Genomic DNA, 27,642 nt, shown 5'->3' on the forward strand with positions numbered 1-27,642 from the left:
TGTGCCACTTTGTCAGTCAACATGTCCATATCTTTCTATTATACTGTGTGTATTTCATTATAGTTAAATAGGTTTTTTTTTTAAACCTTGTAACTCTTGGAGAATTACACATATCTCTGGATTGTAGCAAATGGAACCCATGTGATAAACTATGCTAAGAAGGGCATACATCTGTATTCTTACTAGGCCATGAGAATTTCAGTGACTACAGAAAATGTTCCTGTTAATACATTAAATACTTTGCATGATTTATAACAGACAGAAGTCAAATTATTTGACATTCATGCTGTGCTCTCAGGGACCCCTGGTTGGGGTGTTGAGGATGAATTATTTGTCATACAGTTAGAAAATGTAAAATGCTATACTGTAAGTATCAAGTACTAGATGATTAGTACCTAATGCTGTGCTGTAGCTGTATCTCAGACCTGATAAAGTTCTTGTTACCTGTTGGTCAGCGGCTCATAGAAAGGATTTAAGTTTGAATACCAGAGGCAATAGAGTAAGTGTTAGATGCTGGTGCTTTCAAGAGTAATGGGTTCTGGGTTCAAGTCCCAGTACTTGTGTATAGCGAGTGCTAGGCAGCAAAAAGGATCTACTGGTAGATGAGAAGAGCCTTATGTAGGAAACAGAGTGCGGGAGGCTATAGGGGATAGCGATGAGCCTGGAAGGAGACGGAGCCCGGGGTCGGCGGCCCCTTAGCAGAGTGAGCCGAGAACTCGGTGGAAGGCTGCGGGGAAAGGGGGTGGGTTGGAGGAGTGGTGTGAGGACTGCAGGTGGGCTGAGACAGCGTTACAGGCGGGCGTGAGGGTATGGACAGTGGGTGGCCGCTAAGGCTCACGGGAGCAATCAGCTGGAACCTTAGATGATAACGCGGTAAGGGGCTATGGGTGGGGCTGCAGGGGGCGGGGCGGCGGTTGCTGACGCAGGGCCCCCGTTGATTGAGAGACTGACGTGAAGGTGGGGGCGGACTGACAGGAACAGAAGCTGGAACCGACAACCCCCGCCCCGCTCTGGTTGCTGGTAGATACGGGACCTAGCAGGAACCGGCCGCTGTCGGCGAGTTCTCGCGAGAAGAGCTTGGTGTTGGGGCCCCTCCTCCAGCCGTCCCGGACTGGGCCTGCCAGTGCACTGAGCGGTGCAGGGGCCGGACGCCCGGCCCGCGGAGGCGGTTAGCGCGGCTCGGGAGTGCGGAGTGCCGGCTGCCGCGGGGCACCATGCCGGGCGGGCGGGTGTGCGCCGTGTGCGGCGGCTCGGAGATCGAGGTGGACGCGGCGCGGGGGGATGCGGTGTGTACGGGCTGCGGCTCGGTGCTCGAGGACAACATCATCGTCTCCGAGGTGCAGTTCGTGGAGAACAGCGGCGGCGGGTCCTCGGCCGTGGGGCAGTTCGTGTCTCTGGATGGTGAGCTGGGGGGGGTGGCTCCGCGCCGGGCGGGCCTGGCTTTCCCAGCAGCTGGGGGCAGCTCGCCTCTTTCCCCGGCCCTAGCAGGGCGGAGCTCCTTGTCCTGCGCGAGAGGTGCCTGAGCCAGGCTCTTCTGACAGGCGGTGGGGGTCAGTAAGTCCCCAGGTGACTCCTCCTGCCCCCTCGTTGTGTGCAGCGGCGGGTGCCAGCCTGCGGAAGCTCCGGAGCGAGCACAGGGAGACAAGTGATTGTCTCCTCTCCGGTCTTTGTTTTCCAGCCCTCTCGGTGCGGCTGGAAAGTGACTTGCGACTGTTTTTATCAAAGAGCGATCCAAATGAAGGTCGCAGTTGTGGAGTGAGATCCATATGGGTAGAACCCTGCCTCGGTGCAGATTCAGCTGCAGGGCTTGTCGGGGCTAAGGGCTTGGTGCAGAAAATGACATGGGAACCTGACAGACTTCTCAAAAGCCCACATTAACTGCCACGTAACTTTGTAGGTTCCTACCTTTTGCCTTCTATAGTCACGTGGGTGCTTAAAAGCTTGTCCTCGCTACAGCCATTTGTTTGAAGATCGGCTGATGGAGATAACTTGAGATAACTATAAAGATGAACTTTAAAAGTTTCCAAAATCCTCACAGCCCTCTTTTAAAGCACCTGTGTGTCTGCCTGTCCAACAGGTGCATTCAGAGAATCCCCCCCCCGCTTTCATTCAGTTTTACTCCCATTAGTTATGGGAACTTGCCCAGCATGAGAGAATTTAGTCCCTGCTTGCTGTGGAGAAGGGATTTGAACTTGGCTCAAAAACAGGGTGGTTAGGGAATGTCCTAGCCACTGGCCTATAGAATCAGTTTTGCCTTGCCTGTATGAATATTATACATGGTTGTGCAGGAGAGATCTGTCCTAGAACATTGCATGGCCAAGGCAATCTCCTTAACCCAGCTGCTGGGTTTATATATACCCAGGCAGCTAGAGACAAGGGAATCAAACCTGGGTTTCCTACATTCTAGCCACATGCATTTACACATAGGCTAACAGTGATTCCTATGAGTGATGGTGATATCAGAACATTCTGAGCTGACTCCTGAGTGGAGGGAAGTGTTTTCTTAGAGACTTGAGTCACTTCAAAGGATAGGGCTTAGGCCAACCCATCCCCATAGAGTTTCCTACTGTTTACCCTCAGTATGTACACTCTTACCTTGCTGGCATTGGTGGCTTTCATTCTTGGGTGCCTAATTCTCCTCATGCATTTTATGAGGAGACTAGGCACTTGACTTAGAACTGTGGATTCCACTGAGTAGCAAGGTACCTTTAAAGCGGGTGTTACACCACTAGGGCTGTATCTACGCTTGCAGTCCTCTTTCGAAAGAGGAATGCAAATGAGGGAAATCAAAAGTGTGATTTAGGTGGAGCCCATCATTCCTGTATAGGCTCCCCCTACCCCAAAAGTGTCCCCAGTTCCTAATAAATCTAAACCCCTCTTCCCTACACCATTGTCTCATCCATGCATTGAGACTCTGAAGTTCTGCCTGTCTATCTGGCCCTGCGCGTGGAACTGGAAGCATTTCAGAGAATGCCACCATAGATGTTCTAGATTTCAGTCTCTTTCCTGGTAACCTAAATTTGGCCTCCAGAACATCTCTTCTACCCTTCCCTATGTCATTGGTACCGACATGTACCACGACCACCGGCTCCTCCCCAGCACTGCCCATAAGTCTGTCTAGATGCCTCGAGAGATCCGCAACCTTCGCACCAGGCAGGCAAGTCACCATATGCTTCTCCCAGTCATCACAAACCCAACTATCTATATTTCTAATGATCGAATCCCCCACTACTAAAACCTGCTTCTGCCTAACAGCTGATGTGGTCTCCTCACCTCAAAAAAGATATATTGGCATGCTGCAGATGTGGTCTCCTCACCTCAAAAAGGATATATTGGCATTAGAAAAGGTTCAGAAAAGGGCGACTAAGGTGATTAGGGGTTTGGAATGGGTCCCATATGGGGAGAGGCTAGAGAGACTGGGACTTTTCAGTCTGGAAAAGAGGCGATTGAGGGGCGATATGATAGAGGTATATAAAATCATGAATGGTGTGGAGAAAGTGAATATAGAAAAATTATTTACCTTTTCCCATAATACAAGAACTAGGGGACACCAGATGAAATTGATGGGTAGTAGGTTCAGAACTAATTAAAGGAAATGTTTCTTCACACAGCGCACAGTCAACCTGTGGAACTCCTTGCCCAAGGAGGCTGTGAAGGCCAGGACTCTATTAGGGTTTAAAAAAGAGCTCTATAAATTTTTGCAGGTTAGGTCCATAAATGGCTATTAGCCGGGGTAAAGTATGGTGCCCTAGCCTTCAGTACAAGGGCAGGAGATGGATGGCGGGAGATAAATCACTTGATCATTGTCTTCTGTTCTCCTTCTCTGGGGCACCTGGCATTGGCCACTGTCGGCAGACGGGATACTGGGCTGGATGGACCTTTGGTCTGACCCAGTATGGCCATTCTTATGTTCTTATGAATGAGGCACTGATTTACATATCATGCTTCGTTTGCATAATCTCTTTTCAGAAGAGATTTTTTCGAAAGAATAAAAGCAGCGTAGATGGGGCTCTTTCGAAAATAAACCCCTTCGTCCTGAAACAAAAGTGGAAGAAGGGTTCTTTCAAAGATGGGATGTATTTTCGAAAGAGCCTTGTCTACACTACTTTTTTTTTCCGAAAAAATCTCTTCAGAAAAGATTATGCAGATGAAGCGTGATGGTGTAAATCAGTGCCTCATTTGCATGTTCGATATTCCTCTTTTCGAAAGAGGAATGCAAGTGTAGACACAGCCTAAGAGTTTCAATGCCTAAGGCTCTTTGTTGCTCTAGCTCCAAGTGCTTATGTTGTTGTGAGCCAGACTATGGACTACACCAGTGTTTCCCAATTTTATTTGGCCGGAGAACCCTTCTGAACTCAAAAGAATTTTGCAGAATCTCATTTCAAGGATCTACCCTCCTCAACCCCCAAATATGCCCCCCATCCCCAGGCTTAACACCTTTCAGCCCCAAATCTCCCCCCCCATCCTCAGGATTAACCCACCTTAGCCCCAAACCGGCCCCCGGGACTAACCCAGCCGTGGCGCTGGCTAGGGAGCTTGCAGTGGGTGGCCATGTGTGGAGGTGCTCCGCTGGTGGGAGCGAGCTGAGCCATGCCCAATGGAGGGGCGTGGTTGCTTGGATAGAGGGGCAAGTGAGGGGCTCCCTGTCTTGTCGCCACTGAAATAGTGGAACTAAATTCAGTTGATTTAACAGCTGGATCCTTCCCGCTGCACTGCTGGTCATTAAACCAATTAAATTTAGTTCTGTTTCAGTGGCAGCAGGACAGGGAGCCACAGAGGAGTCAGCTATTGTAATGGAATATTCTCATGGAATCCTTATTTTCACTTTGCGAAACTCCAGGGTTCTGTGGAACACCATTTGGGAAACACTGGTCTGCACACACAGGCCACGTTTACACAGCATTCCACTTCCAAAAGGGGAATGCAAGCGAGCGAGATGGAAAGTCAAATGAAATGTGGATTTACATCTCTCTCACCTCATTTGCATATTCTCATGTGATTGCGATTCTAGAAGAGACTTTTTCCAGAACCAAAAGCAGCTGTGTAGATGGGGTTCCTTTGGAAAAACCCTGTTTTGGAAAGAACCCTTTTTCATTCATTTCACTTGAATTTTTGATATCACTCATTTGCATTCCACTTCCAGAAGGGGAGTGCTGTGTAGACGCAGCCTTAATGTCCCATTTACAGTATAAGTAAAACAAATCTAAGAAGCAGCATAAAATGTTTGTGGTCAAGTCAACAGTGTTGTAATACAGTTTGTGTTATAAATGAATTTATAGTAAAAGTTTGTGAGATCAGGCATGGTAGGCCCTGTCTGTGTTAGGTGGAAAGGCATTGGCAATACACTTGACTAGAACACTGTCTGCATGCAATATTTCCTAGCGTGACCCCATAATGGTTCGGATGACACATTTTGTGCTGCTTTGTCTGAACAGGAACGATGTATTATGGTTTTTCCCTATTTCATTATTAAACATTTGTATTACCATAGTGCCCAGGAACCCAGTCATGGATCAGGACCTCCATGTGTGCTTGGCACTGTACAAATGCAGTAGCTCCCTGCTCCATATAGTTTACAATCTAAGTATAAGAGAAGTTGAATACTGAGAGATGGGAGTACAAAGAAAGAATGAGATAATATTGGTTAGCAGTACATACTGTTTTCTTCTCCCTTTTATCAGATTTGAGAGCAGTAGAGGCTTTTCCTTAGTTTTAGGTCTGCTGAGAACATTTGTCACTTCCAAGGCTAAGCATAGCTGAGACATTTAGTGGTCTGGTCTTAACTGTAGGAGAAATGTGGAAGAAGATTGTTATTATAAATATTACTTAGTTGCTGGTGTTTGCATGTTTCAAGGAGCTGTCTTGATGGCTATTTCCAGACACCCAAAAGAAGAAGATGAGACATGGTAATGCATGATTTTTGAGTTGCGCTTCACTTGCATTAACGTGAATTAAGCACAACTCAAAATCTTGGTACCCCTGGCCCTGGTTCAACCTGCCCCTGGCCTTTGAGGCCCTGGTTCAACTCCCCCGTGCATGGCTCCAGCTCATCACCCCCCACCCCAGGCTTAACCCCCCCCTGCCCCCCCCCACCCACAGCCCCAACCCACCACCAGCTTACTCCTCACCAATTGCTCCCTCCAACCACAGGTCTTACCTTTCAAAAGGAACTCCAGGTGCTCCTGCTGCTTTCCCGGCTGCAGGATGTGTGTTCTGCTGGGGAAAAAATGCTCCCCGCCGACTTATGTGAAACTTGAGTTACGTGAGTGTGTGTGGGAATGCAACCCCTGCATAACTTGAGGGACTACTGTACATTAGAATGAAATGGTATGAGCAAAATGTCAAATACACTTGCTAGGCAAAGCTACCTACTTACTTCTGAATAAATGATAAATCTCAGAGCTGGTGATATTTTATCACTGATTGTTTCTTGTACTCCTGCTCTCCCACCCTGGGATGGCAAGAAATAGCCTGGCAGAAAAAGTTGCACATGGTGCTGTTGAGAGAAAAACAATGGGCTGTCTGGATCTGATAATCTTATCATAAAGAGCTAATCAGTATCTAAATCATTTTCCTGATGATTCTGGTCTCAGGAACTGATGGAAGGAGTAATATCACCTGAGCTCAACATCAGGCTGTAGGGCTGCAATTTGCGCGTCTCCTGGAAGTGAGTGTAACTTAAACTTAAGTTCTTACTACAGAACTAGAACCACAAGAGATTTTAAAAAGTGAATAAAATTGAACAAATGGTGAGCAAATGACTTGCTTCATCTAGCCTCTTCAGTCAAGATGGCCAGTTGTCTTTTGTTCTTAAATGCTCTTATGTCCCTTAGTATCAGAGTATCTCCTGTGACTGAACATGGCAACTATTTCTTCTTTCTCTACAAGCAAGACATATGCTAGTACATATGTATATACTTACAAAATGAAGGGCATTATTGTGGGAAAGCCTAGTGGAAGAGGTTTTTTATGTATTTATTTTTTTTTGTTTTTGTAGTTAGTTTCAAATTTAGCAAACTACTGCTGTGTCTACAGGAGCACTTCTATCAGCAACATCTTTGTTGGTTGAGGGCAAGGTTGGGTAAAAATTAAATTTTAAAAAGTATGGTTTTTTTAAATCAATCAGATTTTTTGATTTTTATTAAACATCAGTAAAATACTAAATATCTCATTTAAAAATGGTTACAGTTAAATCTCATCATAATAAACGTGCTACACAGACACTTGCAGCCTCATAAAATCATTAATGTCTCTAGTCTGTCTAGCCTAAATACCAGCTCTTTCTTCTGTAAAGTTTTGGGCTTTCAATTTCTGTTTCTCAGTGGACTAAAAGGTATCATGTACAAAGAAAGACGCAAGCTTTTTCCAGTTTTTTTACAGAGGCTGTTCAAGGCTTCAGCCAATCTTGAATTTAAACTGTTCCAGGAATCTAGCAGTCACGTTGAGAGCTGTCCATGTCAGGAGCTCCTGGATGTTAAATTTGCTATATCCTTGTGCCCGAAAGTAAAGTTAAAAAAGAAAAGGTACATCTTCCACTGTGGTTCGCACTGCCTATGTCCCTACAGCAGCACGATCCTGGAGGCAGTCGTGGTTAGTAGGTACTCTGGCTGGATGTTTTGGTACAGTGCCCCAGCATTCTGAGTTGCTGTGCAGAGATTCACTTGGATGATGGTTTTACCAGTTTGCATTTGCAACGTGTTGTGATATGGTCTGTCAAGCTAGCAAATTCGAGCAGCTAATGTGAGTTTTGTGAGGTAGTTTGAAGGTGTACCTAACATTATTTAAACTTATTAAATTAAACTAAAACTAGAACCATCTGATTTTAAAAAAAACAAACTATGAAGAAATTAATTCTCTTGGGGCTTGTCTACATTTGCCCCCAACTTTGAAGGGGCATGTTAATCAGGGTGACAGGAGAAACTTCAAAGTGCCGACATGTAGAGGAGTAAAGGCACTTTGAAGTAGCGCAGGCACACGCCTGATGGCACTTTGAAGTATGATGCTTCGAAGTTGCCATGGGGGAGAATTAGCCTAATGAAGTGCGGCATATTCTCCACAGTGCTTCATTAGTAAATTCCTGTTGCCCTGATTAACATGCCTCCTTCAAAGTTGGGGGCAAGTGTAGACCCAGCCTTGGTGAGTAAAAAGAGAATGTAGGCAGCAACTTAGCAACAGTGTGGGGATTAGCCAGTTTAACGCACCCAGTGTAGTGTGCATGATTACCTGCCCTATGGGCAAGTGTCGTATGTGTGAATTTGATGCAAGGAGCTCCAAGGCCTCAGACTATGTACAGGCTTTGGAGACCAGGGTGGATGAATTGGAGAATATAAGGGAGGCAGAGAAGTACATAGATGAGACTTTCCAGGCCACAGTAGAATGATTCTATCTGTGGTCAGACAGACTCAGTGCTGTTGAGGAGAGTGGGAATTTCAGGGAAGGAGATCATCCTGCTGGACCAAAGGGAAATGGTCATCTAATTAGGACTCTACTTCCAGATAGTTGTGGTATGTTGTTGCACTGAGGATACCTCTATGGGGGAAGGAACTCAGTTATTAGGAAAAAAACAGGTGTTAGCAATGAGGGATTTGATCATTAGAAACAGACAGCTGGATGTGCAATGACCAGGAGAACCTCATGGTGATTTGCCTGCTTGGTGCAAAGGTTGCAGATCTCTCAAGACATTTAGATAGCTAGACTTGTGTGTAGTACAGGAAGGAGCTGGTGGTCGTGCTACATGTAGGTACCAGTGGCATAGAGAAGGATAGGAGAGAGGTCATGGAGGCCAAATTTAGTTTGCTAGGTGAAAGACTGAAATCCAGGACCTCAATGGTGGTCTCGTTCTCTGAAATCCTTCCAGTTCCATGCACAGGGTCAGGTGAACATGCAGAGCTGCAGGGTCTCAATGCATGGCTAAACAATGGTATAAGGAGGGAAGGGTTTAGGTTCATTAAGAACCGTGGAAACTTTTGAGAAATGGGGAGCCTATACAGGAAAGATAGGTTCCACTGCACCCAAAATAGGACCAGATTGCTGACGCTTAGTTAAAAAGATGGTTGAGAAATTTTAAACATTGGTACCGGGGAAACCCAAATGGTGCAGAGGAGCACATGGATTGGACAGAGACATCCCTTAGGGAAGGGTCTATTAATAGAGATTCTCTGTGCGTTCATAAAGAAGAGATGAAAAATATGTCTGATGAGGAAACGCTCAAATAAGAGGCCTATTCAATCATATCATGTAATGTCAGATAGCTAAATGGTGGCAAGTATTTAAAGTGCTTGTATACAAATGCTAGAAGTCTAAATAATAAGATGAGTGAAATAGATTGCCTCATATTGAGTGAGGATGTGGATATAATGGGCATCAGAGAAACTTGGTGGAATGAGGATAATCAATGGGACACAGTAATATTATGGTATAAAATATATTAGAAGGACAGAACAGGTTGTGCTGGTGAGGGAGTTGTGCTATATGTGAAAGAAAGTGTGTGATTAAACTAAGTAAAAGTCTTAAATGAACCAAACTGTTCCACAAAATCTCTATGGATAGTAATTTTATAATATGAATATAGCAGTGGGGATACATAACTGACCAGAGTGGTGATAGTTACTGTGGAATACTAAGAGAGATTAGATAGTCTATAAAAGTAAAATAATAGGGACAGGAATGACTGGTGAAAGTGTCTGGATTGTGTGGGCGGGGGCACCAGTCATGTGACCAAGCCCCTTGCCCAAAAGCCTGGAGAAAGGCCAGTACAGGTCCAGGTCCTGCCCTGCCTTTCCCCACCCCTGCTTGGCCTTGTTCTGCCCCAGTCTTGCTCCAGTCTGCCTCTTTCCCCTCCTCTGAGTGATGAGGCCTGGGAGACTAGGAGGGCCAGGGCAGTGCTGGCAGCAGGGGTACTGCCTAGCCACACTCACTGGCAGCAGTGGGGTAAGCGAAGCAACACAATTTCAGCTTGCTCTGCTTCCTGCCAGTGAGTGTGGGGGCTGGTTCTGCCCCTGCACTGAGAGATGCAGCTGGAGCGGCAGAGTGAGCTGGGGCCATGTAGCTCCACTTGCCCTGCTGCTGCTGGTGAGTGTGTGTGTTGGGGGGCAGAACTCTGCTGTGGGCTCCAACTTTCTCCCCTTTCCCCCGCAAGCAGGCTGCTGGCCAGCCTGTTGTCCCTTTTGCCCATAGAATTTGTGTGTATGGGGGACGTGCACTTCCCTGATGTGTCACCTAGAAATGGGGGGTTTCAGGTATCCCCTTATTAACTGGGTACACATCACCTCAGTATGGGATGCAGAGAGAGTTTCTTGACACCTTAAATGTTTCTTGACAACTTTTAGGAGCAGCTGATTCTGGAACCCAGAAGAAGAGAAGCAATTCTTGATTTAGTCCTGAATGGAGTGCAAGGTCTGGTCCAAGAGATGGACCGCTTGGAAATAGTAATTATGATGGCAATCACTCATTGCTTAGTATGATCATCTTCCACGGGAGCTGTGGAGCCTTGGCTGGCTGATGAGGCCTATCTTTGAACCACAAGTTCTGTTACAGTGAAGAGAGATGTTTCCTTGTATGGCAGGAAGCTATTGACCATGATTGAAGGCCAGTCTGTTTTTCCTCCTGTGCCCCTTGTCCTCCTCACCTTGTTGGTGGGCAAGTTCAAAATGCAGGGAACCATCACATAGGGCTTCTCTCCATTTTGAGTGATCTTGGGTGAGTGTTTCTCAATTGTCAATGTCAATATTGCACTCTTTAAATTATCCTTCAGCAAGTCCTTATAATGCTTCCTTTGTCTTCCTAGGGGTGCGTCTACACTAGCCGGCTACTTTGCAGTAGCCAGGCTCAACATTGAAATAGCATGTGTCACGTCTACATGTGCAGTGTGCTATTTTGACGTTGAAATCAATGTTAGGCGGTGAGACGTTGAAATCACTATTCCCATCCGAAGATGGGAATAGCGCCCTAGTACAATGTTCAGCGTCGAAGTAAGGCATGTGTAGATGATCCGCGTCCCGCTACTTCGAAATAGCGGGGTCCTCCATGGTGGCCATCAGCTGAGGGTTGAGAGATGCTCTCTCCAGCCCCTGCCGGGCTCTATGGTCACCACGTGCAGCAGCCCTTAGCCCAGGGCTTCTGGTGGCGGTTGCTGCTGCTGCTGCAGTTGGGGGTCCATGCTGCGTGCACAGGGTCTGCAACTGGTTGTCGGCTCTGTGGATCTCGTGCTGTGCAGGCCGAGTGTGTCTGGGAGGGGCCCTTTAAGGGAGCGGCTTGAGGCTTTGCTGGCCCCTTATTTCGATGGGGAGCACTTGTGTGTGTGGACGCTCTGCATTTCCTTCTGGGGTGGCTCCTTTCGACGTTCTCCATCGCTACTTCCATGTTGAACGTCGATGGCACCAGCCCTGGAGGACATGTAGATGATACGCGTCGAAATAGCCTATTTCAATGTTCTTACTTTGAAATAGGCTACTTTGACGTAGTGTGCTAGTGTAGACGTAGCCTATGTTATGGAACCCTTCTTTCAGCTGAGAGAACAGGACCTGTTTTGAGAGGCGATGGTCTGGCACTGGACAATGTGACCGGTCCAGTGGACTTGCTGATGGACGATCATTGCCTCGATATTGGTGTTATTTGCCTCTTCCACAACTCTAGTGTTGGTGTTTCTGTCTTCCCTTGATCTTCAAGATCTTGCGGAGGTAGCACTGATGATACCTGTCAAGGACTTTCAAGTGATGTCTGTAGGTTTTCCAGGTTTCAGACTCATATCCAAATGTTGTGAAAATAATGGCTTGATAAACAAGAAGCTTGGTGTTGAAATGTTGTGATGATCAAAAATCCTGTGCTGCAAAGGCTGCAGTGGCACAGCTCAGATGGTATTGGATTTCTGCCTCAATACCTGCTTTGAATGAGAGATGACTTCCAAGGTAGAAGAAACGGTCAACATTCTTCAGAACTTCTACATTCATTTATTTATTTTATTTATTTATTTTTAAATAGCTGGAGCACATGGTACCTCATTTGGAGAGGGCTGATGGAACACTTTGGTCTCTTGATGTTGAGCATGAGACCAAGACGTGTAAGCATTAGCAAATACTTTCTGGATAGTTTGCAGATGTTTCTCAGGGTGGGCAAAAACTGTATTCTCATCAGCATACTGAAGTTCCATGACAGATGTGGTGGAAATCTTACTTTTAGCATTCAGCCTGCTAAGCCTGAACAGCTTGCCATCCATTCTGTAGATGATTACATTGCCAGCTGAGAGCTTCGCAGCAAGTAGGTCAAGAAAGATAGCAATAAAAACCACAAACATGATTGGAGTGATGATACAGCTCTGTTTGACTCCTATTTGTACTTTGAAAGATTATCTCTGGGAGCCAGTACTGCTCAAAACAGTCACTTCCATGTTGTCATCAAGCAACATTAGGACATTGGATGTCCTGGTAGATATATCAGTCTTCAAAAGTACAATCCAGAGGGCATGGTGATTCACTGAATCAAAGGCTTTAGTTAGATCAATGAAAGCCATACACAGTGGTCAGTTTTGCTTCCGACGCTTTTCTTGCAGCTGCTCTGCTGTGAAGATCTTATCCACAGTTCTGCGACATGGTTGGAAAACGCTCTGTGACTCTGGTAGAATTGCTGCTGACAAGTGCAGAAGGCAAGTTGCAAGGGTTCATGCCACAATTTTGTCTGCAGTGGCATGAAAAGGATCTACTATAGTTTCCATAGTCTGCTTCATCCCCTTGCTTGAAGAACATGACAATCGGGGTGTTCCTCATTTTCACTAGGTATCTCCTACTTTATTCAGATTTTAAGGATAAACAGATAAAGCTGCTGAATTAGCACTGGACCACCACTTTTAAAGATTTTAGTGGGAATCCCATATGGACCTGCTGCCTTGTTGTTCTTCATCTGCTTTATGGCATTGAGTCCCTCATGTAAATTGTTGAGGAAAAGTCAAAATGATTTCTGTAAAGGAAAATCATGCCACATCAGTCAATTATAATTCTTTGAGAGGGTCAACAAGCATGTGGACAATGGGGAATCCAATGGTTATAATGTACTTAGATTGCCAGAAAGCATTTGACAAAGTCCCTCACCAAAGGCTCTGAAGTAAAGTCAGCTGCCATGGGATAAAAGGAAAGGTCCTCTCATGGTTTGATAACTGGTTAAAAGATAGGAAACAAAGGGTAGGAATAAATTGCCAGTTTTCAGAGTGGAGAGAAGTAACTAGTGTACCGGGACCAATCCTGGTCAACATGTTCATAAAGGCTCTGGGAAAAGGGGTAAACAGAGAGGTGGCAAAATTTGCAGGTGATGAAAATCTACTCAAGTTAGGTCCCAAAGCAGACTAGCAAGAGCTTCAAAAGGATCAATCAAAACTAGGTGACTGAGCAACAAAATGGAAGAATTATGTTGATAAATGCAAATTAATAGATATTAGAAAATATCCCAATTATCCATATCAAATGAGGAGGACTAAATTAGCTGTTACTACTGGGGAGAAATCTTGGAGCCATTGTGGATAGTTGTCTGAAAACATCCACTCAATATGCAGCAGCAGTCAAAAAAGCAAACAGAATGTTAAGAATCATTAAGAAAGGGATGGAGTAGAAGGCAGTGATTATTGTACTGCCTCTACATAAATGTGTGGTACACCCACACCTTGAATACTGTGTGCAGATGTGGATGCCTTATCTCAATAAAGATATCTTGGCAATGGAGACTCGAGTTCGGGAAAGGGCAAGAAAAATGATTAAGGGTATAGAATAGCTGCCAAATGAGGATAAAGAGTGATAATGCTGGGACTTTTCAGCTTGGAAAAGAGATGAATAAGGCAGGCTATGATAGTGGTCTATAAATCATGACAGGTGTAGAAACAATGAATAAAGAAGAGTTATTTACTCCTTCCCATAACACAAGAACTATTTCACCAAATGAAATTTATAGGTAGTTGTCATGAATGAATGCCTAAAGGGTTCAGCCCAGAGATGATAGGATCTGTGTTGGCCAGCAGCCATGTGAACCTGTGGGAAAAGGGAGGGGGATTTTTGGATTGAAGCAGTTATGTGCTGGGAGAGTCTTTTGTGTGGCCAGAGAAGAGAGACATGGAGATGATTTAAGTCTGGACCAGGCTTGGAGGATTTCAGTAAATATCCAGGCCTCAGAAGAAATCTGGGAATACAGATATGTAAGTAGAAAGGAAATGCTTAGTTATGCGCGATCAAGTTATTTTTTTATTTTGGGTTTAGTTTGGGACTTCTCAGGCTGGCTGGTGTACCCACCTGTACATTATCACTTTTAAACTGGATCCCAGGGAAGGGATTCTTTCTGCTTTACTCTACCTTTTCTTTAGTTGCTTTGTAATACCTCATAACCAAGTATGTTGAACAGGGAAGTGATGGCTCATTGGTTTGAGCGTTGGCCTGCGTAAACTCAGGGTTGTGAGCTCAGTCCTTGAGAAGGCCATTTACAGGTCTGGGGCAAATAGGTTAGAAGGGAGGGAAAACTTAGTGGTTTGAGCATTGACCTGCTAACCCCAGCATTGTGAGTTCAGCCCTGGAGGGGGTCATTTAGGGATCTCAGGGGGGAAAAAATCAGGGATGGTGCTTGTTCCTGTTAAGAGTACAGGGGACTGGACTTGATGGCCTTCCAGCTCTATGAGATGTATATGCTTTATCACATATATCCTTTGTTTTGCTAATAAATCACCTTTTTAAAAGCAATGACTTGATTCTTGTGTCTTAAGGAAAAGTCTGTGAGTATGCATGCCTAAGACTGACGGGCAGCTGTTGGAGATTTTTTTTTCTTTCTCTTTTTTGTTTTGAAGCTCTCTCCAAAGGGAGGCTAAGAGCTTGGGGTTACTTCAGAGGGAAGCATACCAAGTGCATCCTCCTGAGTTCTAAAGAGGGGTTTTCTCACTTGGATGGTGGCTGCTCTAGCTCCCAGCCAACAAACATGCAGGTGATGCCATGAGGGTCTACCTGTTAGCTCTGCTTAAGCAGCTTTGACCCCAGCAGCTTCTCTGCAGCTTCACTCTGGCTTCCACTTTGTTTACAGCTAGCAGCGTGCTACAGGTTTGGAATTTCCCCAAAACTGTGTGCCCTGAGGTATTCAGCCCTCGCCTGAACCACTTGGAGAAATAATAAAATTTGTTCTTATTTAAGAAGACAAAAAGCCACGTTACACCTTATTAACTTGGGGAAAACAACCTTCTCTTCAAACACAACACTGAGTTTGTTTTATAGTAAATACAAAACAAATGTACCAACAAAATGTACACAGGATTAATAGTTAAGTATAAGGAGTGATGATAGCATTACACATAAAACAAAGTATGCTTTCTTGTGGCTGAGCCTTAAACTACAGTCTTTATTTAAGAAAGATTTCTTACCAGTCTTTCTCTCCTGCCATGGGTGACTTTCTCTCAGTCAGGACCTTCCAGAGAATCATAAGTGTCTTATTAGATGAAAGGTCTTTGCCTGAGCAGGTTTCTCACCTATATTCAGTTTCCAGAGACTTCACGCCTGCTTTAGCTGAAGGAACTACCTTTCTCAACGTGCAGTTGTCTTCCTTTGTGTCTGTTTAGCTATGTACAGTAAACCCCTGATATGCGTGATTTCAACTTGCGCTTAACTTGCATTAACGTGAGTTAAGTGCAAGTCAAAATCCTGGGGTTCCTGGGGGCTGGTGGGAACTCAGCTCCCCGCTTGAGCCCCCGTCTCCCCAAGCTGGCAGAAGCCGGGGAGAAGCTGCTTTGCTTTGGCTCTCTGCCCCCCAGTCCCTAGCTGGAAGAAGCTGGGCAGGCAGACAGCTGTGCCGTTGTGGCTTCTCCCTGGCTTCCCCCAGCTGGAGGAGCTGGGGGACAGGTGGATGTGGCGACGTGGTTTCTCCCCAGCTGGGAGAAGCCACTCTGTTGTGGTTGTCTGCCCACTGGTGCGAAGCTGAGGAGAAGCCGCAGCTGGCTCCCACAGTGGCTGGGAGTTGGTAACCAGGCAGCAGCCTAATTTCCGGCTCCCCTGGGCTTGTGCGAGCTGGGAGACTGACCAGCACATCAGTGCTGGTCAGTTTCCTGGCTCCCACCAGTGGAGGGGAGCCAGGAGCCAGGCTACCACCTGGTTCCTGGCTCCCCTCCAACTTGTGCGAAATTTGAGTTAAGTGAGCGCGCGCAGGAGTGCAACCTTTACGTAACTCAGGGGTCTGCAGTAGGTGAGAGGTGGTTTCTGTCTCTGCTTATCTTTCAGATTTTTTTCTGAAAGAAAAAAGTAAATTAAGTTGCTAAAACTGTAGTTAGTCACACTGCTTTTTGTCCTGGGCTCCAGTGGGTAAGAAACCTTGCACCTGGGTCAGCATGGGATGGAACAAGGTGATCTTAGACACGTCCCACCAAAATTGTTAATTAGCGTACATCTGTACAAGGTGTTCAGTCAGTGGCATGTTACTGAATATACTGGGAAACAGATGTACTGTGGCCTAGTGGTAGCAGATAAGGCTGGGACTCAGACGTGAGTTCAGTTCCTGGCTCTGCCTTTGACCTGCTTTATGACTTTGGGCAAGACATTTTTCTCTCTGTGTCTTCACCAACACCCTCTGTCTTGTAACTGGATGCTCTGTGCGGCAGGGAGCGTTTCTGTATGTGGAGTGCCCGGCACAACGGCACTCCCTTCTCATTTGAAGCCTCTGGAGGCTGTTGCAATATAGGATGACTGGTTACATTTGAGTTTGTGATGAACATCATGTTTGAATTTTAGTGCATGAAATCAGATAACAATGAAAATATCAAGTATCAGAGGTAGCTGAGTTAGCCTGTGTCTTTAAAAACGACAAGAAGTCCTGTGGCACCTTTATAGACTATCAGATATTTTGGAGCATAAGCTTTCTTGGGCAAAGACCCGCTTCATGAGATGCACGACAAAGTTATCAGTTACTTATGAGCTAAAAGGAAATGTAATTCCTCAGGACTTTTTAAGCAATCTGTTAGTATCTGTTAGCGACAGTCAGAGGGAAGGGCTCTCAGGAAGTCCAGACCTTTTTAAACCCTGGTGGCAAGCGACCAGGGAGCTTGCGACCGAGCACTTGCAAACAGGGTGGTTGCTAACAGGAGGGAGTTTTGAGAGGAGAGTTTAGAGGGGGAGCTTAGGGGGAGCTAGTTACTTCTACAGGGGTAAGGGGCGGAAAGATGGTTATGGCGGCGGCATTCCCAACTGCTGGCTGAAGCTGAGGGACCCGCCGCCCCAGGGTAAAGTGTGGGCAGCGGGACGCAAGTGGGCTTGGGGGAGTGCAGGGGGGTGAGACCGAGGGGTGTCGGTGGTGGGCATGTGGTTTAGGGGCGTGTGGTATGGCTGTGTGGATGGCGGCACCCACAGAGGCTGGTGGTGGCACGCCCAGATCAGTTTGCCTGGGCTTCCAGTCCCAGTCCTGCGATCTATGCATGCACGTCCCGCAGCAGCTCCATGGGGCTCCGGGGCAGCCGCAGCCAGAAGAAGAGTTGGTAGATTTGGCCAGGGACCCAGGGCGCAGCTAGGCCGTGAGATCAGCACCTTCCTGGAGGACGTGGGGCTGCAGCCGTGCGTGGCCAGGTGCGGAGAGGCCGGGAGAAGGGGGACCTGGGGGCGATGAGAGCTGATAGGGGAAAGTGTGGTGAGGTGGGGGGACATGGGAGTGGATGGGGGACAAGGGGATGGGGCGGGGAGCTGGGAGTGATAACTGGTGAGAGGCAGAGGGGTGGGGAGGAGGGTCCTGAGGAGGTTCAGTCCATGGGGAGCTTTGGGGACACATGGTGCCAGGGAGGTGCAAGAGGTAGTGGGATCGTTACCCACGTTCTCCATGCCCCACTGCCTTGTGGGTTATCCTGGGAAGGAGCGAGGCTAAGGGAGTAAACCCTGACAGAAAATCTGGAGGGGAGTCATAAGGCGGTTCTGTGCCAACTTCTGGCATTGACCCGGCAACTCCTGCAGCTGAGGTGGTACCAGACGTAGAGGTTATCCTCTCCTTTGGACTATATCAGTAAAGCTGAGAGGGGAACACTGGCATCTGGGCAGCCCAGGGTCCCAAAATATTGCCCAGGCTCGCGCCTGGAAAGGTATTCCAGCATTGCTTAGCAGTGTTGAACCAACACGGGAGGTAACAGATGCCGGTTATAAGCTCTTGCTCAATTGGTGTAGAGAACGAGCGCCGGGGTTGCCTTCGACGGTGGGTGAGATCGTTGCATCTCACTGGACAGTCACCGCCCACCTCAAGCTGGGCAGCCCCCAGCCAGAAGGGTAATGTCCCGCCACAGTTCACCGGCCTCACTGGGTGCTTGAGGCTTAAGGTTCCCAAACCTGACAAGTGACTGAAATTTGAGCACCAGGGAAACCAATAAGAAAATCAACAAGAAAAGGAAACCATCAAAGTTTTAAGGTTGCTTGCTGGAGTGTGCGGACCATGCTGACCAGTTTGACTGAAGATCTTCAGGACATCAGCAACACCTGAAAGACCGCTGTCATCAATGAGGAAATGAAGAGGCTCCAAGCTGACATTGCTGCTCTGCAGGAGACGCAACTCGCAGATTCAGGATCCCTAAAGGAAAAGGACTACACCTTTTTGTGGCAGGGTAAAGCCCAAGAAGAACCCAGGGAGCATGGTGTTGGCTTCGCCATCAGAAACACCCTTCTACAAATGGTGGAATTAGTCATGGGCGGATCAGAAAGACTCCTTCAGGTCATACTTCAAACTTGTGCTGGTCCTGTCCACCTGATCAGCGCTTATGCGCCAACCCTGTACGTCGCACCGGAAGTAAAAGACAAGTTCTATGATGTGCTTAGCGCTGCCATAGCGCAAATACCTGCTCATGAACAACTGTACATTTTGCATGACTTCAGTGGGAGAGTTGGAGCCGATCGTGACTCATGGCCTTCCTGCTTAGGCCACTTCGGTGTGGGGAAAAATGAATGAAAACGGACAGCGTCTTCTCAGACTTTGCACGTACCACAATCTGTGCATCACAAACACATTTTTCCAAACCAAGCCACAGCACAGTGTGTCATGGAGACACCCACGCTTGAAACAACTGGCATCAACTAGATGTGGTCATCGCTAGACGTGATAACCTCAAAAATGTCCTTCTGACACGTAGCTATCATAGTGCCGACTGCGATACAGATCAGTCGCTAGTTTGCTCCAAACTCAAGGTGATTCCCAAGAAGCTGGACTACTCTAAACCAACTGGAAGGCCCCGCATTGATGCCAGAAAGACGGCAAAGTCAGAGAGAGAGCTGAAAAGTTCAGAGACACCCTCGAGGAGAATCTGTGCAGCAGCCCTGGGGGTGCTGATGTGACATCCAGATGGCAGCATCTGAGGGATACAATTTACAGCACAGCCTTGTTGGTGTTTGGAAGAAGAGCCAGAAACACAAATGACTGGTTCGAAGCTAACTCCAATGAGATGATTCCAACCATCAAAAAGAAGCGTGCTGCACTCCTGGAGTACAAACGCTCGCTGAGCCAGAGTACCCTGCAAGCGCTCAGAACAGCCAGAAAAACAGTACAGCAGAGGGCCAGGTGCTGTGGAACAACTACTGGCTTGAGCTATGCAGCAGCATCCAGACCAGTTCTGACTTTGGTAATCTCAGGGGAATGTACGAGGGCATCAAGAAGGCATTAGGACCCACCCAGAACAAGATGGCACCTCTGAAATCCAAATCTGGTGAAGTCATTGCTGACAAAGCCAAACAGATGGAGCGCTGGGTTGAGCACTAATCCGAGCTGTACTCATGCGGGAACATTGTGTTGATACAGCCCTAGATGCTGTTGAGCTCCTTCTGGTAATGGACTAATTGGACCAGGAACCAACTGCGGATGATCTGAAGAAAGCCATCGACAGCATTGCAGTAGGAAAGGCCCCAGGCCAGGATGGTATACCAGCAGAGGTAATCAGGTGTGCCACAGACACTTTCCTGGAACCTCTACATGAGCTACTGTGCCTGTGCTGGAGAGGGGGAGAGGTGCCACAGGAAATGCGCGACGCTAACATTGTAACCTTGTATAAGAACAAAGGAGACAGAAGCGACTGTAACAATTACTGTGGAATCTCCCTCCAAAGCATCATTGGTAAACTGTTCGCTCGCGTCATTCTCGGCAGACTCCAGAAGATTGCTGAGAGGGTGTATCCTGAATCACAGTGCAGATTCCGCGCAGAGAGATCTACCGTTGACATGGTCTTCTCTCTGAGGCAGCTGCAGGAGAAATGTAGGGAGCAGCAGAAGCCACTCTATATTGCCTTCATCGACCTAACCAAGGCCTTCGACTTGGTCAGCAGGGATGGACTGTTCAAACTGCTCCACAAGATAGGCTGTCCACCACAGTTACTCAAGATGATCCAGTCTTTTCATGAAGACATGAGAGGAACCATCTAATATGACGGCACATTATTGGGTGTTTTCAGCATCAGGAGCGGCATCAAACAAGGATTCGTCCTTGCTCCAACATTGTTTGGGATCTTCTTTGTGCTCCTCCTGAAGCATGCCTTTGGATCTTCAACAGAGGGCATCTTTTTGCACACAAAATCTGATGGGAAACTGTTTAATCTTGCAAGGCTGAAAGCTAAATCCAAGGTGCGGGAAGTCCTCATCGGAGATTTGCTGTTCGCAGATGACGCTGGTGTAGTGTCACACACAGAAGACCAGCTTCAGAAACTGCTGGATCGGTTCTCCAAAGCATGCAAGGACTTTGGGCTTTCTATCAGTGTAAAGAAGACAAATGTACTTGCTCAGGTCATTGCTGACCCTCCATCAATCAGCATTGACAACTATTCGTTAGAGGTCATCCACGAGTTCGTTTACCTCGGGTCCACCATCACTGACACCCTGTCATTGGAGTCTGAGCTAAATAGGAGGATTGGTAAAGCAGCCACAACTCTGTCCAGACTCAGCGGGAGAGTGTGGAATAACAACAAGCTGTACACTCACACCAAAATGCAAGTCTACAGAGCCTGCATCCTCAGCACCCTCCTTTACGGCAGTGAGTCTTGAACTCTGTATGCCCGCCAGAAAAAGAGGCTGACTGTCTTCCACTTGTGCTGCCTCAGGCGCATCCTTGGAATATCATGGAAGGACAGTGTGTCCAACACCGCCGTCCTTGAGTAAGCTGGAATTCCAACCATGCACACCCTCCTCAGGCAGCGTCGGCTCCACTGGCTTGGCCACGTCCACAGGATGAATGATGGAAGGATCCCAAAAGACATCCTGTATGGTGAGCTAGCCTCTGGCAAAAGACGTCCCGGGCACCCCCAGTTGCGCTACAAAGGTGTTTGCAAGAGGGACCTCAGGGAGGTACACATCGAGCCGGACAGTTGGGAGGAGCTGGCAGACGATCGCAGCAGATGGAGGCAGGAACTACACAAGGGCCTTCAGAAGGGCGAGATGAGGATCAGACAGCTAGGAGAGGAGAAGCGAGCCCACAGAAAGCACAGTAAGGACCTGCCAGACACCCATTACATGTGCAACAGATGCAGCAAGGACTGTCACTCTTGTGTGGGCCTTCACAGTCACAGTCGACGCTGCAAATGATGATCCCAAATGGAACTTCAAAGGGCGCGATCCATAGCCTATGTAGACTGAAGGATGCTACTACTACTATCTTTCAGAGTTTCCTGACCTCATGTCACGAGGCAGAATGACCTCATTCTGTTTCTCCCTTCCTGCGGGTTTCCCCTCACGCTGTATGTAAATGGGATTACATAGAAGACAAATAACTGATCTTCCCTTCCGTTTGGAAGAGGCTTAGAATAGACCTAGAATCATTTTGTATGGACACAGACCAGGTTAAAGCATAATGTTGAGTATCCATAATTCTTCATGTAGTATGAATACCTTGATTTTTATGATTATGTGAATCACCAGTGTATCATAATTTTATAAAATACAGTAATACTGTACAGCATAAATTCAGTTGCTTATCACTTGAGGTTCAGCCACTCAGTATTCATAGTCCAGATAAAGTTTCTGTTCCCTGCTGGAAGCTGTTTGTTCTGTTCAGCTAATAGGTAAGTGGATCTTTGTTGTCTGTACCTGACAATCTGACTGATCAGAGAAGAAAATACACAGACCTTTGTCTAGGGCAGATCTGTTTACCGACTCCTACTGATGTTTCCAGTTTAAATGTATGTTAATAATCATTCCAGCATATATGCGTAACACTTAGTACGCATTGCATACATATCTCATGCAAGAAGAGTTATTAATTTTCTGATGATGATACGTGATGCTGTTTAGATACGTGTTGTAACCTTAGTGAGTTGTGGTACACTGAATTGTTTTGAAGAACTGAAACTCATTACCTGGTCCAGGGAGCCCCTTGCTCTATGGCACTGGGCTGCTTTGAGGGTCATACTGCCCCATTACAAAGCTGCTGGAGGGTGAGCTTCTGGCTGACCTGAAGGTGGAAGGTTAAGAACCTTTTCTCATGGATAGGCATCTGCTACCTTATGTTCTTTTATTTTTACACAGAAGAAACCTGTTTTGTAACATTTATCTGTTCAGTGTCACCAGGACACAATGTCAGAGAGTATCCCTAATTTTTACAAACATTTCACAGAGATATTATTGGCCAAATGAGGTATTACATGTCATTGTTTGCTAGTGTGTGGTGAGATGTGTGTCAGATCTGGTGCACACAAAGGCCCACATATGGCTCACTCCTTTGTGTCGGAGGATGGGAGGGAACGAGAGAAGGTGAATGCTGCTCTTCAGTTTCATCAGCTGGGGGATGTTTAAGTTTCGTCAGAGACCTGTTGGCCACTGATGCAGAAGATGGAGTGTCTATATACTGTCCAGGAAACATCACCGTGCTTGGAATACTTTCATTTCCCAGTAGCTTGAAGAGGCAGAGCTTGGCTTCCTACCTGGACATTGCTGCTGAATAGCTCTCCCCTTCTTCGCTCCGCCAAATAGTCTGTGTTAGAGGTTAGAGTCTATTAAAGGCTGTTGTCAGTCGGGCTGGGTAGTGGATGAGATCCCAGCTCCTATAAAATGCCACAAAGGCTGGTGAAATTAGTCTTCTGCGACAGGCAAACTCCCCTTCAGTTGCTTTTAAGCTTTGTAAATGTTTCTACTAAAAGTGGGAGTGTTGGAGAAACCAAAATGCTGAGCACTGCCGGGCTTTTCCACCTTGGATGGCAGCACACCAAGAACACACTCCCAATTCAAGCCAGACATACACCCTTCAGAGCAGGGGTTTTTAGAGGAGATGGACACCATCTACATTATTGTCCATAATCCCAGTGAAATGTGGACACCTCATCAAAGAGGTGACACATTGTCTATCATGTTTGGGGAACCCAGTGTATATATCAGGTAATTTTACAAGTTACTAAACTCTTTACATTTCACTATAATCCCATTTACTAATTAGTGCCAGTTCTTTAACTCATTTAGTACTTCCCTTATCTTTGTTTCAGATGTTAACATTCCAGGATCTGTGTGGGTACCTCCTTAGCTAGAATAGAACATTAATGTACTTTGCCTTTGACAATGAGGATCAGATATTTGGTAAAAGTGATTCAGACTTTCAGAGAGAGGTATAACAAGATCTCATGCCTGAAAGTTGATGCTAGACAAATTCTCGCTGGAAATAACATACGCATTTTTAACAATGAGCGTTATTAACAATTGGAACAGTTTGCCAAGTGTCATGGTATAGTTTGTGTCACTGGAAATTTTTAAATCAGTATTGGATGTTTTCCAAAAGAAGAATTCTAGTTTAAAGAGGAATTTTTCGGGGAAATTATTTTCTATGGTCTCTGTCATACCCGGGAGATCAGACTAGTTGAGCTCAGTGATCCCTTTTGGCCTTGGAAACTGAGTAGTTCCATTGACTTCACTAGGAATATGACACATGCCTGCAGAAAAAAGGACTAAAATAGTTTTTATAAAAATGTAGTGATATATAATTTTTGTAGTTTCAGAAAAAAACTGATTTATTTTTGAACAGCGTGTGAGGTTATTTTAGATTTTCAATAGGTTAATAAAGTTGTGAACTTTTTATGCAAAAAAAAAAAATTCAAAAATTGGAGTTTGAAAGTAGGCTCCTACTTAGGTGATTTAGCAACACAGGTCTGTGACATCAGAGGGGTAGCTCTTTTAGTCTATATCCTTGAAAACGAGGAGTGTTATGGCACCCTAGAAACTAACATATATTTGCGCATAAGATGTCATGGATAAAAACTAGAGCCACGATGGATGTATGAACTAGAAATTACAGAGGCGGGCCTAAATATACGAGTACCTGAAAAGAAGGGAATTGCCCATCAAGTGGAGGACTAGTGCTAACGGGGCCAAGTCAGTCAGTTTGGGTGTGGCCCACTCCCTATAGCTGAGGAAGTGTGAGTACCCAGAGAGGGAAAATTGCTTTTGTAGTGTGCCAGCAACTCCCAGTCCTTATTCAAACTCAGATTAATGTAGGCTGAACCATTCTTCTCCAGCACCCTCAGCACCTGACCTGTGCTGAATGAGAGAATTTACCAGACCACGAGAGGTCAGTATTGTCTAACACATTACCAACACTTTCACTACTTACTGGGCTTTTAGAAGACATTTAGGGGTAAATTACAGCAAAATAACAACACAGAACACTGAGAGCCAGGACCGGGGGCTGTAAACAAACTTTATGGGACCACGGGAAACATGGCCACACCCATGATAAGTGGTCATCTGGCTAACTAAAATCATGCTGGATTACAGATGTTGCCAGACGAGAGAGTGCTGGGGTAGAGATGTTCAACCTGTAAGTGTCAAGCTTGCAAATGAAATGCAGCTCTGCAGTTTCTCTTTGAAGTTTATTTTTGAAGTTTGTTGAAGGAAGGCCATTTTTAAATCTGTTACTGAGTGACCATAGAGATTGAAGTGTTCTCCTACTGGTTTTTGTATGTTACCATTCTTGATATCTGATTTGTGTCCAGTTATTCTTTTGTGCAGAGACTGCCTGGTTTGGCCAATGTACAAGGCAGAGGGGCATTGCTGGCGCATGAGGGCATATATCATGTTTGTAGATGTGCAGGTGACTGAGACTGTGTGGCTGATGTGGTTAGGTTCTATGATGGTGTTGCCAGTGTAGATAAGTGATCAGAGTTGATAAAGTTTGTTGCAGGGGTTGGTTCCAAGGTTAGTGTTTCCGTAGTGGGTAGCTGGTGAGTATTTGAGGTTTGGGGAGATGCTGTTTGTGAGGACTAGCCTGCTCCCAAAGGTCTGTGTAAATGAGGGATCGTTTTCCAGGGTAGGTGTAGATTGTTGTTGATGTGCTAGAGAGGATTTAGTTGGGGTTCTGTTATTTTACTACAGGACAAGTCCCAAAAGGGAAATAACAGAACAGGCTGAGGAAATACAGCCTAGCAAAAGCATTTCAGCTTTAACTTGTGAAAATTCAGTATATTGAAAAAGTGGGGCTGATTATGAATGTGGTTTTGGCTATTTGTCTGTAAATTTAGTGGTTTTGAATTTTACAGTGTTCACACAGTAAATAAGTTATCAAAACAAAAAAAGCAGTCCAGTGCCACTTTAAAGACTAACAAAAGACCACCTAATAAATTATTTTGTTTGTCTTTTAAAGTGCTATTGGACTGCTTCTTTGTTTTGATAGTATATAGACTAACATGGCTATCTCTCTGTTACTAGTAAATAAGTTAATTATGCCTTTGGCTTGTCTGTTGTTTTGGAATAGAAGATAATTTTTAAGTATGAAACTTTTTTGTAGAAGCAGTTTGTATAAAATCTCTAAAGTCTAACAACTAAACTACATAAAAATTGTTTTTAGAAATTTAAGACTAGAAAATGGGATGAAAACCAGGAGCCATGTGCACATGAAATCTGCTTTACATTATAAAACTTTTATCTGAAAAAATATCATGATTTTTATCTACCCTGATAAATAGGCAAAATACAGAAACAAATTGTTTTCTATTAAGACAGTTATGATAACTGGCTGAATAAAATACGTTTTCTGTTGACGTACTTTAGATTTTTGTCTGTGGCAAATTATCCCACAGATTAGCGGGATGGGGAACCTCTGGCCCATGCTGCAGCTGGCTCTGCTTAATTTATTTGGCCAGTGTTCTTGCTTTGGGGGAAGCCCTGGAGATCAGCTGACCGTGAGTGAGGTGTGGTGTTTTTTTTGTTTCCCCCCCACTTTGGAACAGGTGGTGGTTTTGTTTTTTTTTTTGTTTTTTTTTTTAACTTGTATAGGGCCCCAACAGATTTTTTTGTTGGATCAATGGCCCTTGGCTGAAAAAAGGTTTTCAACCCCTTCCAGAGGTGTTTCTAAAGGCTTTTTTATGTGTTGTATTGTTGTAGTATTAAATTTATAGACATCAAGAATCAGCGTTATTGATCTGAGTCATTTGTTCACAAGTTTTCCCACAAGGATCTCCCCAATGCAACTCAGTGCTGATCTCTCAAACTGCTTCTAGTGCAGCCTTGGACACTTGTGAGTTGATTCTATTAGCTTTTCAGCTTTTTTATTTTTATTTTACTTGATATGCAAAACTGGGTACAAGATAGTGCTACCAAAATTGCTCTTCTGCTTTGTGGTCCCAGTCTCCAAAGATGAAAGGCTCGTATACAGACTGATGCTGTCTAATGTTAAATTTGAGCCGGAAGAGGGTGAGGCCATAAATTCCAGAACAGAGGGAGATGTGTGTCAGGACTGTCCTGGATTGGCAGACCCTTACTGGGCAGCTTGAACAACACGTGCCCCTATTTTGCCTGGCTTTACCTAGATATATTAGTTTTTCATTTTCCTGGGTGTCAAATTAATCGGTAAATACAAAGGTGGTGATAGTAGGGGAGGGTGAAGACTCTACTTATTCTTCTGATATTCAGGTATTTGTCTGGAACATTGGTTTTAAAAAAAATAAGTGGTAGCAGTTTATGAACTCTTTTCCCTTATGCTTATCTCCTGGATTCCTCAAGGTGGCAGTCTTGCATCAGACTTAATGAGAGATTATTTCCAGCAGTGCATGTCTTCCTGTATGTGCTATCTTTATGACAGCAACAAATGCTTGCTTGCTTGAAATACTGCAGAGTACGTTGTTGACAGCTATGAAAATGCTGAATCTTTCACATTGTATTAGGTCCATATTGATTTTGTTGTTTGTGATTTTCAGACTGAAGCACTGTGGAAAGAGAGCAGTGTATTTATCCCTGGGGCGAAATGGTTTTGAAAGTGAGCTGATTTTTATTTTTGAGGGGTAAGATGCAGTTAGAATGGTCTAGAGTGGAAAACGTATCTGTGCTGAGTTTATTCATTTAAGCATTGTAGCAGATTACAGAGTGTGAAGAACTGTTCACTTGTCTGTAAAATTGGTTGATGGGAGAATATAAGAACAGAAGTCTTTCATTTATAGACTTTGCTTTCTGTGCAGTCAAAACTATTAAATCCTCTGCCGCTGAAGATGTGAATCGCAATGGAACATTGACCTTTGCTGCTTTTGGGTTTCATGGTTTAACTTAAATGGAAATCTCATTAATTTTTTATATTAAATCTCCCACTCTAGTTAGTAAAAGCCCTGAGTTACGACACGGTTGACTTGGTACATTCTGATTTATTTGTTTTATTTTGCATCTGCAAAGAAAAGGATATTAAAATATAGCTCTCACCCCTAGTTGTTCGTAAAGAGTGTTTTCTTTC

General features: G+C 45.5%; 1 protein-coding gene across 1 annotated transcript in view; it reads left to right on the forward strand.

Annotated features, from left to right (window-relative positions):
- The first annotated feature begins 999 nt into the window (after positions 1-999).
- BRF1 (BRF1 general transcription factor IIIB subunit) overlaps positions 1,000-27,642 on the forward strand; it is a 255,619-nt gene continuing 228,976 nt past the window's right edge. The window contains exon 1 of the mRNA XM_074996369.1: positions 1,000-1,401. Within this exon, the coding sequence (XP_074852470.1) occupies positions 1,215-1,401 (187 nt within the window). The 5' untranslated portion in view covers positions 1,000-1,214. The remainder of the gene's footprint in view (positions 1,402-27,642) is intronic.

Source organism: Carettochelys insculpta, chromosome 6 (genome assembly GCF_033958435.1).
Source record: "Carettochelys insculpta isolate YL-2023 chromosome 6, ASM3395843v1, whole genome shotgun sequence".
Lineage (NCBI taxonomy): Eukaryota > Metazoa > Chordata > Testudines > Carettochelyidae > Carettochelys > Carettochelys insculpta.